Genomic DNA, 16,980 nt, shown 5'->3' on the forward strand with positions numbered 1-16,980 from the left:
AAGAAAATACCATTAGTAAGTGGGAACATTGCAAAGGATATTATATTAGAAATCTAAGCACAAAGTCTAATACAAAACGTACAACATTTGTAAGGAAAATTATTTAAGAGATGAGTCTAGATACTATTGTCATTTGAAGAGTCATTATTATAGCCTCCATTAATTATTAAACCTCACTTGTTCTTCAAATATGAAATTGCACCAACACTTATATTCCATATTTTGTTATAGGCGAAATATATGAACAATAGTGTTGAATAGGCGATGAAGAGGTACAATTTAAGATGATCTTGAACCACCAATGATATCAATGCTGTACATGCATATGATCCTGAGATAACATCTGATGTGAAGTCATAGACGCATATACTTATGATAAGAATCCACATAATTATAGAGTTCTTATTGAAAGGAGATGAATTTGGGAAGTTCACTTGAATAATAGCAAATAATATTTTAATTATATCTTTAAAGGCATCTTGTTGAGGAATCGACCTGCATAAATTATCAAATTAGTTAGAATTTTTCAAAAGTATTTCATTAATTAGTAAGAATATAGGCTAGATTTATCAGACTAGATGTTTAAGCATACTTTTTTAAAGCTCAAGCTTTCAAAATTAATGTATCTTTTTTCTTAATATAAAAGGGCTTTTAAACTTGGCCCATTAAAACCCGAAAAAAGATTCAGCCTACCTACTTAAATTATATTTAGTTTGATACCTATATTATATATATATATATATATATTCAATTTTTAAATTAAATTTAGATTTTAGAATATGTGTTTATATTTTGAAATTATAATTTATATATTACTTATTTTTTTTTTGAACATTATTAATTTTCATTTTAAAAATTGAATATGTAATATTATAATATAAAAATTAAATTTTAAAAATTTGAAAGAAAATAAATAAAAAAATGAGCTTATAAGTCCATCCTTGAGAGTGATCAATAAGGCGGAGTTTGAAAAAAAAGATTGATTTTAAGGCAACAAGGCTTTTGGACCTAAACTTATTTTATCCAAAAACAAAAAAGCATTTAGCATCCACAATGCAGCCCTAAAAATCACTTGCCTCACAACTTACAACAGCAACAGCAGATATTAGTAATGCATGAAAATAGGCATATTGAAACAGATTGATCACAAACTATCGATTGCCAAAAGTAGGGGAAGCAGTGGAAATTTAGTAATGCTATGTTTGGTAGGTAAAATAGTGTTTTTTTAGCTAATGATCATAGAGTCTAGCATCATGTATGCTCTCTTATAATTGAAAGGTTGTAGGTTCGATCCTACTTATAATTTTAAGTCATTAGTGCTAGTCTTTCTAATTAAGAGAAAGGAATAGTATTTTCTAAAAAATAAAAAATATACTTATCTCATTTTTTTGCACATTTTTTAAAAAAAATTCCATATACTAAACATAGAGTAAGAGAATAGAGAAGTGAAGGAAATAATGATAATGTCAAGAGAGAAGATACTATATACTAACCGTATGAAAGTAGATGTGGCTGAATAAGCAGATCTGACAATAATCATGAAAGGCAAGTTTGGTTACATTAGGGATAATACATAATGTCACATTAGGGACATTTAGCAATGCAAAATAGTAATTCTTTTTAAATTAGGATGGAATATATCAATTTATATTTTCATTAACAAAACTCACTAGTTAATTTCAAAAATATTATTCGGAAGACAAAAATCTTCATTTTTTAAATAAAAAAAATACCATCTATTATTACTATTTGCCCCCTCTTACACAACAACAAGAAGTCATTTTCTTGAATTAAAAAGAGGTTAAAAATAATATTAAATAAAAGAAAGAGACTATATGAAGGAGGAAGAGATAGAGTTACCTTCCGAAATCTGGGATTGAGGCATACCCAAACGAAGGCATAATGTAAATAGCTATAAATTTGTGCGATATGCCAGTGGTTGCTCGAATATATATAGATATACGTATTAAATAAAAAGCGAAGGAAAAAATAAATAAATAAAAAGACGAACGAAGCTAATTGCCTGCCACAACCATGCCACGTGGCCAAAGAAATTAAAAAGAACTTGCCTTGGCGCCCATTTGACTTGGGGGACTTGTCAGGTACACAATTTTATTTTTTGGACCAAATTCTCAGGTACCCATTGACATAGATTTTGTTTTAAATTTTAATCATAATTAACCCTTTTTCATATCAATTGAGAATGTGACATTGTTATTAAAATAACTAATCATTAACTATTAAGAACATTTTTTATCAAAATAAATGTAGGCATTGAATTATCATTTTTTCTTTTATCTCTTAAAACTTTTTATTTTCTATGCTTTTTTTTTTTTGGGTGAAAAGTGGGGCAACTTGCCCATTCATCCATTCCCTTTTTCTTTTTTTTAAATCAATCTAACTATATCCCAAATTTTGTGTTTTTATATAAAAAATACTCCCTCCGTCCAACATTACAAGATATTTTTTTGGAGAGATTTAGTATTTTAAAATATAAGACATTTAGAAAATATTAATGTTTTATTAAATAAAATTATTTCAATATTACTCTTTTTTTTTCTATATATTTAATAATTAAGTGTAGATTTAAGGTTGTTAAATGAATGTTATTTTTAAAAGTTTATATTCCATTCATCTTAAATTATAAAATAATTTGAGAAAAGATTATGCACATCAATAAATATTAATAATGATACTTTACAAATTTACTTTATAAAAATAAAAATATAAAATTTCAAAATTAAACTTTATCTAATATAACTTTAAATCGATAATAATTTGAAATATTTTTTCATTTGAAGAGTAACATTTTAAAATATTATTAATAAAACTTTATTTTTATCAAATTATTTTATATTTTGAGATAATAAAATTTCTTCAACATTGCCTCATAATTTGGAATAGAGAAAATATTTTTGTTTTTGAAAAAAATAAAATTGTTAAGTGTGTATTTAATAATATTTATTGATATGCGAAATTTTGTTAAAAAAAATCTTATAGTGTGGGATGGAGGGATATATTTTATTAATCAATAACAACAAGATCTCAAACCCAATTATGATTTAAATGAATGCATATACAAACAAATTATAGCCAATGACCTTGTAGAATAGCGACATGTAAGCTCCCTTGTAAGTGAAAAGTTACTAGTTCGATATTGCTTGTAATATCATTCCATTACTACCTGCCCCTCTAATTAAAAAAACATATAAAACACTTTTAATCAAATTATATTAATAAATTATGACTTTCATAAATAAATATTCCCTCCCCCTTAAGAATTATAAAGCGCCTATAAACAAATTATATTTTCAATAAATTAGTTAATTATTTTTAAAATTATATAATTTTTTTATATTTATCCTTATTTAATACGGTGTATCAATTAGAAAGACTTATCAATTACAGCACTTAATTAAGGATATTTTTGAAAAAAAAATTATGAATTGCACCTTAAAGAATCCAAATGTCAAATATTTTTAAAACATGATACTTTAAAAAATGACTTATAATATTAAATAGGGGGAGTGAAAAAGAACTACAACTTGATAGTATCCAGAATTAGTTTTGTGCTATTTTTATTTACTTTTTTTTTATTTTTAAAATATTTTCATGGATATAAAATAAAGAAAGATAGTCTTGAAAAGTAAATCAAGCTACAATAAAGCTATTGTAGTTAATGTCAAACAATGTTGTTAATAATAGCAATAGTAGTAGTGGGTAATTGAAAGTTTGCAATATACAACTTCACTAGTTAATAATGTATGAAAATAGGCATTTTTTTAATGTAAGGCTACGGATAAAATCCTTGTAAAAAGACAATCGATCAGGTCATATCATAATGCAAAAAGTTCCAACATCTAGACAGAGGAATATAAAAAATCTTAATATCTAAACTATCATTCATCGCCTGACAAACAAGCCAATCAGTGCATTGATTCACTTTTCTACATATAAGATTGAAAGTAATAATCTAGTCTCTCATTGTGAGATTTCTAATATTCTAAATGATAGCAAGAGTAAGCAGTTTTAGGATAAGTTGTGCTGAATGAGAATGAGCATTTCAAGAGAATTTGAGTAGATGTTAACTAAAGTAAGATTGCTAGTCTAATAAAGGTTGAGGCCTTCGATGGTGGCCATAAGTTTAGCTACAATATAGAGGTGATAATCAAGGTATTTGATAAAGCCTTTTATCCAATTTTCTTGATCATCTTGAATGATTCCACCACAAAAAGCAGTGCTATTGTTATTGACAAATTCGTCGATGTCAATCCTAACTTAACTTGCTTTAGGAGGACACCATTGTTGGTCTCTCATTTTGCATAGATAAGTAGTTGAGTCTTGATTGCAAGTTTTGGTCATTGATGACGTATTGGATGCATGTGAAAAGAATGTCTCTATTTGGAACATCTTCTTTAGAGTAGATATTTTTTCATCTTTGTTTCCAAATATTGCAATTGACATGTGCAAAGAGTCTCTGCCAAGGGACTTTTCTTATTTGGGCCTCCTTTGTTGTTCTTTGCATTCTATAATATCCAATCCTACAAATGAAGATAGAATAAGATATTTAGTTTTGACTATTTAACTATTTTTCTCCAAACCACCTAATAATTCCTACAGTCCGATAAGATATGAATAGAGGAATCCACTGTATTGAATTATGTGTTTTGATGATTATAAAATTAAGAGAAAGAGACTTGTTACTTGTACATTTCAATATAACACGTACTAAGTGACAAAAATTCCAAGAACATGAAGAACAAGAGAAGGTTTAGACTTATTATGTTTAATTATTTATTTCTTCTTTTAGAATTTTCTATGAAAACTATTGAGAGTAAAATCACAAATTGAATAATAAGAATGTATCTATTAGATCATGTCATAGGCTCATAAAGTCTTAGAACTTCATTTTCAAACAATTAGAATGAATTTATGCCCAATTGTCTAATTCATGCTTGTTTTGGTGTGAGCACACACATGAATCATCATTCCCTTATGCATTATAAGACTTAGTTGATCCAATTTAAGCTTCAGTTAAAATTGATACTCACATGAATTAGCCTCTAGAAGCATTGCTCAACAGTATAGGTCAATTTATCCTATATTGGACACATGGGTATTTGAACCATCAGTGAAGGCAACTGTCTTAAGTTTGGCTAGATCATGCTTGACTTAGGTTTGAGTCCTTGCTTGAATTAGATAATCAAATTTGAAATCATTTGATCAAGGTGAGTAATCTATACATACATACATACATATTTATATAAGAGGAATCTATTTATGTCAATGAAATGAATATTTTAGATGATTTGATTAAGGAGTAGTCTATATATGAAGCCATTTCGTGTTTGTAGAAAAAGGAAAATGCAAGAAAGTGGAAGAATACACTTGTCTTATATTATGACAAGTTGCATGACCTATTCAACATAGACAGGGTAACGGGAAAATATTCTAAAAGTGCTAAGGAAAGGTTGCCCAATAGGAGTAAGAGAGCAATCAATTAAATGACTCTATTGTAAATGCAACTAATTGTAATTATCAACATGAGTCACCAAACTCACTAGTTAATTTGGAGTATAGCCCAACATGTAGGGTGTCGATAGGAATTACATCGGGCAAAGGACAAAAGCATATGGCTTCAATGGTTGAAGCTATTAAAGAAGTTGTGAAAAAATGATAACGAGAATAATGGAACTAATTGATATCATGTGAGATGGAAATGGTGTTGTTAAGAGGCAACTTTAAGCTTCTAAGAAGCAAGTTCAAGCTATGAAGAAGCAGGCTCAAGTTGCTAAGAAGGGTCTTTCAATACTTGAAAAGAGTAGGCCTTACCATTATAGTGTAGAGAAAGTGTGGGCTGCAACTAAGAAGACTAGAGTGGTTGAAGAGAACATAGAAAAATTTTACTTCTTCCTATGATTAGTGAGGAATGCAAGAGAACTTTCTTTGGTGTTCCACAACATATGTGATTATAGATATTACTCAATGTTATGACTAGAGCTAGAGTTCAATGAAAGAAGTATAGATTTTGGGGTTGGACTTTTTTTGTTTATGGATAGTAGTATTTTTATTTTGTGGTGACATCTTGGCCTTTTTTGCTTAGAAAAGATATGTACTATATCATGTTTTTTCTAATGTGATAACATATTAGTCTTCTTTTTTTTTGTTTAGTGAACATATATATTTTATCATGATGCTCATGATGTATTGACAAATTGACCATGATGTTTATAATATTTCATTATCAATGTGTTGGAGATTTTATTTAATAAGTACCGTGTTTAATTTTATTAGTGCCCACTTTTTATTTTAAAATGTAAAAATAACATATTTTTTACTAGATTATTTTATTTTAAAATACAATATAGAAATAATTTTTTTAACAAATAATTTGATTTTAAATTAATTTGATTATGTTAATTTTAATATAATTTCTTCTTTCAATTTAGTTTTATAAATATAATTACATGAAACATGATATATTTTTATATAAGGGTATTATAGTCATTTAAATATCTATTTATGTTCTTTCCTTCCTATTTTCCTTTCTCCATCCAAACAGCGAGAGTAATAATATTTTCTTTCTAATTTTATATTCTTTTCATTTTCTTTCCTTCCATTTTCTTTCCTTTCAACTTTTCTCCCCATCTAAATAGAGGGAAAAAGATTATAAATGTAACATCCTAGAGAATTTAACCTGAATTAGCTAAGTAAATGAAGTTAATTAAGTAAATTAATATGATGTGTAGCTATATAGAGCTAATGGGTGTTATAGGTTGTGGTTTCAGCTCTAGGATTCCAAGTGAAGTCGGGCTACCTGGATGTCAACAAGTAAGAAAAATAAAGAGGAATGGCTTTTTGTCACATGTTATAGCATGTGCATGGCATGTTGTGACATACGAGCCACTAAAAGGCAAGAGTCCCTTCTCTGTACCATTTAATCTCTCCCAATATCCAGCTAACATTAGGAGGGGTTAACTTAATCACCACACATCTAAATTCAAACCATAATCAAATATTGATTTGAAAAACTTGGACCCAAGACTCATACTTGTTGGTCCACACATACCGCTGATCCTTTCGAGTTAGCTTAGTTAATGGGGACGCAATTTGCAAAAATCCTTGAATAAATTGCCATAGCATTCGGCCAATCCTAAGAAACTTATCTTTATCACTGAGGTAGGCAGTTCCTATTTCAAAACAATATCCACTTTATATGAATCCATTGCAATCCCATCTGTTGACACAATGTGGCTAAGAAATCTCACTTCTCTTAGCCAAAACTCACATTTACTGAGCTTGGCATATAAATTATTGTTCTTTAGAAGTTGCAGGACAGTACGGAGATGCTTTGTGTGTTCTTCCTCATCTCTTGAGCATATCAAAATGTCATATATATAAATACCACTACAAACTTGTTGAGGTAAGGACAAAATATACTATGTATGTAGTCCATAAACACTGTTGGAGCATTTGTCAATCCAAATGGCATTACTAAAAAATTATAATGGCCATACTTAGTGCGAAAAGTAGTTTTCGACACATCTTCAACTATGACTCACAGCTGATGATAGCCTAATTGCAAATCAATCTTGGAAGATACTACAGCTCCAACTAGCTAGTCCAATAAATTATCAATTCTAGGCAACGAATACTTGTTCTTCATTATTACCTTGTTCAACTATCTGTAGTTAATACACAGCCTCATATTGCCATCTTTTTTCTTTACAAACAATACTAATAATCCCCATAAAAATACACTCGGTCTTATGAAACCCTTCTCTAACAGTTCCTCAAGTTGTTTCTTCAATTTTGCCAACTCAAATGGTGACATTTGATACAGAGCCTTCGATATGGGTTTCGTTCAAGGTGCAAGGTCAATAAACAACTCTAGATACTTCTTCATACAATACTTCGGGGAATTCATTCACCACCCTTATTCTCTCAGTTCCTTCGTCATAGGTAGTATAAACAAAAAATAACATCATATATGCTTGACAACCCTGTTGGATACATTTCTCTACTTACATTATAGACAAAAATCTCGACTGACTCGATTTCACTGTAGGTGTAGTGTACATGGACAAGGATATCATCTTCCTAGCATAGTCTAGTGTTGTATTATTTGCTGACAACTAATCCATACCAACTATTACATCGATCCCATCTATAGGCAAATATATCAAATCAATGGTAGTTAATCTATTTTCAAATCTCAAATTAACACCCAAACAAGCTCGGTCAGTTCTAATAAACATTCCTGCCGGCATAGACACATTAATCACATATAGTAGGGTATGCACAAACAATTTCAGCCTCAATACATAAGTCATTAGAAATGTAAGAATGGGTAGTACCCAAATCAAACAAAGCATTTATATCATAATTGTACAGAGAGATCTTACCTCTAATCAAACTTAGAGATGCATGCCCTCCTCTTGGGATAACACAATATCTTCTTAAGAATAGTCACCTCTGTTCTGTAGTACCAACTTTGCCCTCTTTGCAATATCTAGCAATATGCCTCATCTTGCCACACTTGAAGCAAGCCCAACACTTATCTATATGGTGTCTTCCACATTTAGTGCACTAAGGGGTTCTAAGCAGTGTTAAGAGTCGGCACAGGTATTATAGAAGCCTGCTGAGATGGCTGCCACACTAGCACTGTTCTTTGGCCTGTTGCTTTTCTAGAAAGAGCCTCGAAATTGTGATCCCTTCTAAAAAGTCTTCTTCTTCCTAAAGCTCCTAGAACTACCAGAGCTAAAACCAGATCTCTTACTCACTTTACTAGTAGGGTCAAGTGACTATGGAAATCTGCCTTGACTATCCTTTCTCTTCTCAATCTCTGCCTCTCTGCCCCTTCTTGCAGCTATTCTCAACTCGTTACATATCTCGTCATAAGATGTGATCTCAAATAAGGCTAACTACTGTCGATACTTAGGCTTCATCTTTTCAAGTGACCTCTCTGCATTCTACTTTGAGTCATCATTTCCCATGAGGTAAGTAGAATACTTCAATAATTGATTGAACTTAGTAATGAAAGCTTCTTTATTAAGATTTCCTTGCTTGAACTCATAGAACTCGACCTCTTTCTCTGCTCGAAAGGCTACCAGAAAGTAGAAGTTGAAGAACTTTACTTTAAATTCATCCTATGTCCATTTGACTCTACCGGTCAGTCTCACCGACTTCCACCAATGTTTAGCCTCTTTCACAAATAACATAGAGGCTAATGTCACTTTCTATTCATTTGATCAAGGCATCACCTCAAACATTGTCTCTATTCCTTCAATCTACTCCTTGGCTTCTCTTTCTTTCATAGTCTCATCAAATGCAGGTGGATGGAACCATGAAAAACTCTTCCATACTCGGTCCATGGAATTTTGTGAATCAGTGCCACTCATAGCTCCAAATTGCTTTGTTATACTCTCTTCATATGCTTCATCTTCTTCTTCAAACAAGTCTTCTTCATTTTTTATGGTTATACTATTGCCTCTAGCTCTATCATTCTTGGGTACACCTTGACCCCATTTTGAGTTGCGTATTTCTCGCATCAGATTTCTTATTTCAAGTAAAAGGGCCTCATTACCCTACAGCTCATTCCTTAATTGTTTAAAGTTTTAACCAACCGAAATGTGATTTTTTGTGGTAGTTTATTAATCTTTGGTACCACATCCGTGTTGGATAAGTTACCACCCATAGCAGTTCTAGTTACCCTCCTTCTTGCTATCCTCTCCTCCCTTCTAAGGATGGAAGCAATCACACAAAGAGTGAGTGATAAATTAGACAATTATACAAAGGAAAGGTAAGCATAACGAATATATATATATATATATATGCCAACTTATAGACATGAATGCAACAAATAAGATAATCAAATACATCAATCGCATATATACTAGTCTCAGAATGCTTGAAACTAATACCAAATTGTAATGTTCACCTTGACATTATCAAAACAATACTCTAATATGCCATTGTGATAACCCGAATTTATTAAAATCTTAAGAAAAAGTTATCACAATCTAAGAATTTTAAAGTAATTAATTTAAAATATTGGGATCCTAAGAAAATCCCTTTTTAAAGTTATTTAAGCTTAAACTATAGTTTAAAGTAAATTGAATGTAATAACAAAAGCATTAAAACATGAATCAGTACTTAAAAACACAAAAGGTTGAAAAAATTCCAAAATTTGCACTATTTGCCATGACACAGGCTACACACATCATGGCAAATGGCACAGAGGGACGAGTCCCTCAACATGAGTTTTGCCGTAGTGTGATAACATGTGCCACGCTGTGTGCCTACTATCATGACAGCAAATTACTATCATAACAACACTCTTAACTTTCAGAGTGCGCTGTTTCACCATTCGACGTCATATTTGAGCGGTTTCAGTGTCCATACGATACTCTTTGAGCCCTTTAACTAATGCCACCGATCTCACATCAAAACAATTATCTATTACAAAGATAGACACCTGAATCTAAAATTGTCCATTTTTACCTTAAAACACAATTAAGAGTGTCCAATTCACACCACCTAGTGCCACTACACTTTGACTACTTTAAATGGATCACAAATAACACAAGAGGCCAATTAGATCGCATAAATAATCTTTTATACATAAAATGACTACAAAAACCCTAATTCTCAATAATGTAAAGGGGGTGGATCAAATTTAACATAATAATCATTTAAACCTTTCTAACACATAAACATCTCAATTCTATCACTTGTATTAATATCTTGGCCTTTCACACACATTTAATCATCATCACAATAGTCTTAGGCTGAGATACGCATACATTTCGCAAATCCTCATACAAGTGATAACAAAATAATATAATAATCCTCAGTTGGCATAATAGCATGACATATTCATTATAAAACCCAAAATAATAGAGAAGAGAGCTATAAAAGCGTAGTTCTCAATCCTTGATAGTGCCTTCCTTCCCTTTGCTCCTACTAAAGCCCTCACTTATAAAATATAACCACGATGTGAAATAAATATCTTAGTAACAAAATAATTCACTATTATTAATTAACATGCACAATCATATAGGAGTAAAGCTAATATACACTAAAACATACGTTTAGCATAGTTCAACGTACTCTTTTTTATAATCAATATTCATTTCCATTCTAATATGATCATTCTACCATTTGAGTCTCCATATTACCTCGACTGAAACTATAGGCTCATAGACCATGTGCACATTCACAAGGGCCCGAGCTCACCCTCAGTGGTAGGATCACTCGGCTAAAGGTGTATTATCCCTACTTTAGACTATGGTCTCTTCCTAACACACGAATCGGGGTGTCATTACCCTAACACTGCATCATTGATGCTGAGGAGCGATAATCTTTAATGTTGTATCTCACTTGGATACTAAGGAGATAATCTCCAACATTGTGCCTTATTAAGCATTAAGGAGATGCATGCCATATAGACTTCCATTACTCCTTCCTACGGCTGAACTCCCACCCCTATCATGATCATGCTTACACAACTCATATAACAAATATTCTTTTCCAATTCTCATTAATTTCATATAAGACTTTCACAAATGTCATAGTTTGAAAATCATTTCACATGCATAAAATCATAATTTGCAATATGCAATGCTTTCAAATCAGAAGTAGAAAATTTACATATCTACTCACTGATAGTTAAGCAATATAATCAAATAGTGTAAATTATTCTATTACTTCAACCCTTTGTCATAAAAGGGTTATTGTGGTTCAACACTAGTTCCACACGTTCTCTACGCAAGATAAGGCTTGAGCACACTCAATCTACACAATTAAGCAATAATTATCAATTATCACTGTAAATCAACCCCAAATTTACTAGGTTTTAGGTACCTATAACTCTCAAATTCTTTATTTAATGACACCTACCTTTCCAAAACGCTCCAAAACTCCTATTCAACATCCAAACATACCAAAATCATCAATTAACTATCTATATTGTCCCAAAACCTCAATTTCTCACATAGGGTTTGTTTAAGCCTTAGTCAAAAATTTTAAATCAGCATAAAACTCATAAACCTAGGGTTAGAGGCTTGATTTAACTTCTTAATACCTTATCTAAGTTAATGGGTTCATCCATTACCTAAAAACAACCAAATCAAAGCCTCAACCAAAGCTAAAAGTATAAAAAATTCATATTGAGGGAGAGGGAGAGGTGTAGGGAGCTTACCTAAGGACAAATCTTTCCCTAAATGCATTTAGAATGATCTAGAGATTGTGCCCTAATAGTTATCGATCATCTCTTGTGGCCTCCTCACTATTTCACTTATCCCACTATTGATTTCAGGTTTGTTTTATGACTAATAAAATTCAAAATTGTGTAGGTGCGCTGCGGCGCACTGACGTGTCCGCCATAACGTATGGCACAAAGAGCCCCTTTCATAATTTAAACCCCCCTCTATGCCACGGCCTATTCGAAACTTTGACTTAGCCCTCTTTTAAGGCTGTTCAAGGATCAAAAAACTATATTAGTTTTCTAAAAATGTTAATTAAAAAATTAACTTGAAATTACCATTCTACCCTTAAAAAATTAAAATTTCTAAATTGAATACTTGGGATGTTACAACAATCACAAACTCTTAGACCATAATAATGGCTAAACTACCTCCCAAAATTCCACACAAGTAACACCACTTATTAAAATATTCCAATTTAGGTCAAATTGAGCTTACAGCTCTAAAGCTCAACTGTTAAACCCTAAACTAGTCATAAAATTTTAGTTTCACACCCAATATATTTTTCGTAACTATTCAATTAGAAAGTAGATTCCTAAACTCTACAATTCAAATTCTCTACATCCCAAGCCTAGAGAAATTAGAGTAGGATGGGAACATAGGGCGATATAAGACTTATCTAGTAAGTGATAGGTCGAAAATATCCCCTAGCACTTTGAGACAGCAATCCTTAGTAGAGAATAGCCCTTTCTCCTCTCCTTTGTCGTGCTTTTCCCTCATTTCCTCTCCCTTTCGCACCTAGTTCATGCACATAATTATCCAAATTCTGTGTCATGTGCCATAGCCCATCATGTTTATGCCATGGCACGTAGTACAGTGAAGAAAATCACTCAACTACTCATACAATTTGCTTCAGACTATTGTTCTTTCACTCGATCCTATTCATTCAATCAATCATCAACAAAAACATCATTCCATCATCCAAAATTACAATTATCCAATTAATTCACCAATCTACAATCAAAAGTTTAGGATGTTACAGCAAGCTGTTAGTGATAAGAGGAGGAAGGCAATAATGGAAAGCTTAACAAGAATAGGAAGGACGAATGCACTCTCACTCTCTCTATTGTTGTAGTTAAATGGTAGGGAGAAGGAGAAAAAATCTCAACATTCAAAAATTAGGAAAGTCACAAGAAGGGTCACAACATTTTTCTCTTATGACATAAAAGACAAGAGTACTTTGGTAATTTTTTCATAATTTAAAACAAAATAAAACTAACCTATTGCTTAGAAGAATTCAAACTCTAAATCTTCAGGTAAGCTATTAGCATAAGTTTCACTAAGTCATCACACTCCATTTGCTATAAAAACAAATTTAAATAAAATATCAATTAGGAAATTTTTTTATTTAATTTAAAATTTATGTTATTAGATTTAATTAACTATTAGACTCATCTTCATTTTCTTCGTGAGCTTCTTCACAAATAAGGTGAGGGCACAGTGCTTTTCAACGGAGTTGAGTGCTCACGAAAAGTAAGAAAAGTAATAGTTACATGCATTTAATGCTTTGACAAAAGGTAAGTAGGTTAATAATAGTAAACCCAAATATAATACAGGTATATAAGAAAAATGCAAGGATTGATAAGTGTTTAATTGTACTCAAGGTTGTGTATAGATAGTTTCTAGAAAGGTAAAGAGGCTAGAACAACATTTAAAAAATAAAAAAATAAAAAAAAAACAAGTGAGACTCGAAGCTCACAAGTTTTGAAACATAAAACAGAGCACTAATATTCATATTAGTATTAGTGTAGGTAACTACTATATCGATATAGACAATGAATATGTTGTGGATAAGTGCAAAGTTTAATATGAGTATAGATGAATAGCATTGGAATAAGAATAGAGTAAAATAAGAAATAGTATTGACGTGGATAAGTTTGTACCCATATAAAAAGCAACATGAGACAAGGAATGATGTTGGTATAAAAGGATAACTAAGGTTATCAAATTTAACTACTGTTCTTAACTAGTTATCAGAATGGGTTATTAACTAGTTATCGGAATGGGTTATTAACTGCTGTTCTTTCCTGATTTTATATGTATATAGATTCATGCTAACTTTTCTTAAATTCATTTTATTATTTTTTTATCACTAATCAATCATTCATGTTAATATTAATTAATACCTCATTCAGTAGTTTATTCTGCGGCTAATTGGCTCAGTGCAAGTTTTACGACATAAAAGTTTTTTTCTTGTTATTAATTAATACCTCCTTCAGATTTACATTGTTCATTAGTAAATTAATAGTAACAATAATTCTTACAAGAATTTACTCGTTCTTCAAATTGACACCGTACATGCATTGCGCAGACAACATCGCGCTTTTCTGGCGAGAGAGAGAGAGAGAGAGAGAGAGAGAGAGAGAGAGAGAGATAACCGATCTATCAATCTCTCCTTTCCTTTTCCTATTTCTGAAGAGTGCATTCTGATTGCTCCGGAAATTCTCAGTAAAATAGCATTATATTGGGTTTCAAATCCTTCTACTGCTGGTATTTGGAGGTAAAGATTTATCTGTCCCATTGATTTGTTTTTAGTCTGTAAATTATTTACTAGCAGTTCGATACCCATTTTCTTTATCACCTTAATTAGTTATTTTAAGCGGAAGAAGATGAGATTGAATCGTTATATATTATGTAAGTCATTTGAACATTCTTTAAAACCAATAATAATTTCGTTTGGTGATCTCAAGATTTCTTTACGATGATCATTGCTGTTTGTTTTGATTTAGATGCTTATGATGTTATTTCGAGGGTTAATAAGATTCCATTACTGGCTTCTTATTGACAGGATGATTATTAAGCTAGACTCACTCCTTGAGTAGTAATATAATAGATAGTGCTCTCGATTAGTCACAGAGCTGTGAATCAAATCTCCTAGAAGCAAAGTTGTTTTCCCAATAGTGGAAGAATGAAATGTCAAATATCGGGCTTTTTAGCTTTTGAAGCCGTGTTTTACATTAACAGGGTACATTATGACACTCTTTTCATAACTAGGCAACTTTTGCTTAATTATATAGATTGTAAGAATTTGATGCCAATTCTCATTATCTATGTTCTTATAGAGGATGCATAGTAAACGTGAAATTTTCCCCAGAAGTGCATGTTTTCCCCCCACATTTTTTATGTCATGTTTAACAATGCACTTTATAATCCATTATAATTTGTGGTCCTTACTCCTTAAACCTGAATCTTCTGTTTATATCATTAATTTGACATGCTTTGGATGTTAAAAGGTGATGTTGTTTCTAGTAGATGTGCCGTTAAAAATTTCAAATCTACAGTGACTGTGGTTAGGGAATAATTTGTTACCTTGTTGATCATTCTTCTTGATACTATATCTTCAGCTGGCCTGATTGGATAGGCTTGATTATAAACAGCAGAAGACTGAGAGTCAAAAATCAGTTTCATGACAACGTGATTGTGCCAAACATTGACTCAGAGACTGATATTTTGGTTATTGATGCCCTTTCCTTAGCAAAATTGCTTGTCCTTTATAATGTGGAGTTTTGCTGCAAATCCATTGGCAAATATTAGAGTGAAAGGAAACTCTCGAGAGACAAGCCAAACTTGTTCAGACTGCTCAGATGATGAGGTTTGTTCTAATGGCTGCAAAGATGAAGGGTTGGATTGCCGCATATGCTGGGAATCTTTCAACATAGTTGAGAATGTGCCATATGTCTTGTGGTGTGGACACACTCTCTGCAAGAATTGCATTCTGGGACTTCAGTGGGCGGTTTTGAAACTTCCTTACCAACAAATCAACATTCCACTTTTCATATCTTGCCCATGGTGCTATCTATTATCATTCCGATTGGTTTATAAAGGAAATTTGAAGTTTCCTCGTAAGAACTTTTTCCTTCTTTGGATGGTTGAAAGCTGGAATGGTGATAGGTATAAGCTTGTTTCCTCCAATGTGGACAATCAATCGATATTCTCTCCCTTGAGCAGCTTAATTCAGGGAAATCAAGCTTCAATTTTTAACCGTAGAAGACGCTCAATAAATCTTGGTTCTGGGCAAAGGGCGTCCAATGGTAATGATGGTGGTAGAGATGGAACTAGACGCCTTTTTCCCCTTTATAAATCTCTGGATTTCTTCATTCATGTTATGTCCAAATTCCCATTAGTCGCCATTTTACTTCTGACAGCCTTCTTTGCAGTTCCAGTTAGTGCTGTTATTTTATCTGTTTACTTGTTAGTCACCATAGTTTTTGCTGTCCCTTCTTTCCTGGTATTGTACTTTGCATACCCTACTCTAGAGAGGTTGGTCAAGGAAATCATTTCTTGAGATATGGCTTGACTTTATTATATTATTATTATTATTATTATTATTTCACTTGAAGGTTTTTGTATTTTTATGTTTTTTTTTTCCTGGTTATGTTCTTCTCAAATCATGATAGAGCACAATGGCGTCTTGCAATCCATGTAGCCGACCCCACCTAGTGGGATAAAGGCTTGTTGTTGTTGTTGTAATGTTCTTCTCAACTCAACTTTGGGTGAATCTTCTGTGAGCAACTCACTACTGTTGAACTGGGAAATTGATTGTGATTCCTTTTACCTGCAGAGGACAATTAGTTAATGCATAAGAGAACAAGTGATTAAAAATTTCATGTGCCAAAAAATTGAGGTTATGTAAGTCCAGGAATTTGTTTCATGTCTTATTCTTAAGTGCATTTTTGAGACTGAGGATCTAAATGTCCTAGTTTCCACTTTCAAC

General features: G+C 31.7%; 1 protein-coding gene across 2 annotated transcripts; it reads left to right on the plus strand.

Annotated features, from left to right (window-relative positions):
• Nucleotides 1–14,597: 14,597 nt before the first annotated feature.
• Nucleotides 14,598–16,627, plus strand: LOC129321637 (uncharacterized). 2 transcript variants are annotated; one of them, XM_054967479.1, is made up of 2 exons: nt 14,598–14,766; nt 15,647–16,627. In XM_054967479.1, the coding sequence occupies exon 2, from the start codon at nt 15,763–15,765 to the stop codon at nt 16,549–16,551; it is 789 nt and encodes a 262-aa protein (XP_054823454.1). In that variant the 5' UTR covers nt 14,598–14,766; nt 15,647–15,762; the 3' UTR covers nt 16,552–16,627. The 2 variants fall into 2 exon arrangements, with proteins under 2 accessions (XP_054823454.1, XP_054823453.1); XM_054967478.1 differs by having other exon boundaries at nt 15,611–16,626.
• The last annotated feature ends 353 nt before the right edge of the window (nt 16,628–16,980 follow it).

Source organism: Prosopis cineraria, unplaced genomic scaffold, assembly GCF_029017545.1.
Source record: "Prosopis cineraria cultivar Desert tree isolate PC_DT_omini unplaced genomic scaffold, ASM2901754v1 PC10, whole genome shotgun sequence".
In the NCBI taxonomy this organism is placed as follows: domain Eukaryota; kingdom Viridiplantae; phylum Streptophyta; class Magnoliopsida; order Fabales; family Fabaceae; genus Prosopis; species Prosopis cineraria.

What these genes read in the sequence shown, in the direction of transcription:
- LOC129321637 (XM_054967479.1), top strand. Translation starts at nt 15,763, where the DNA reads ATGTGGAGTTTTGCTGCAAATCCATTGGCAAATATTAGAGTGAAAGGA.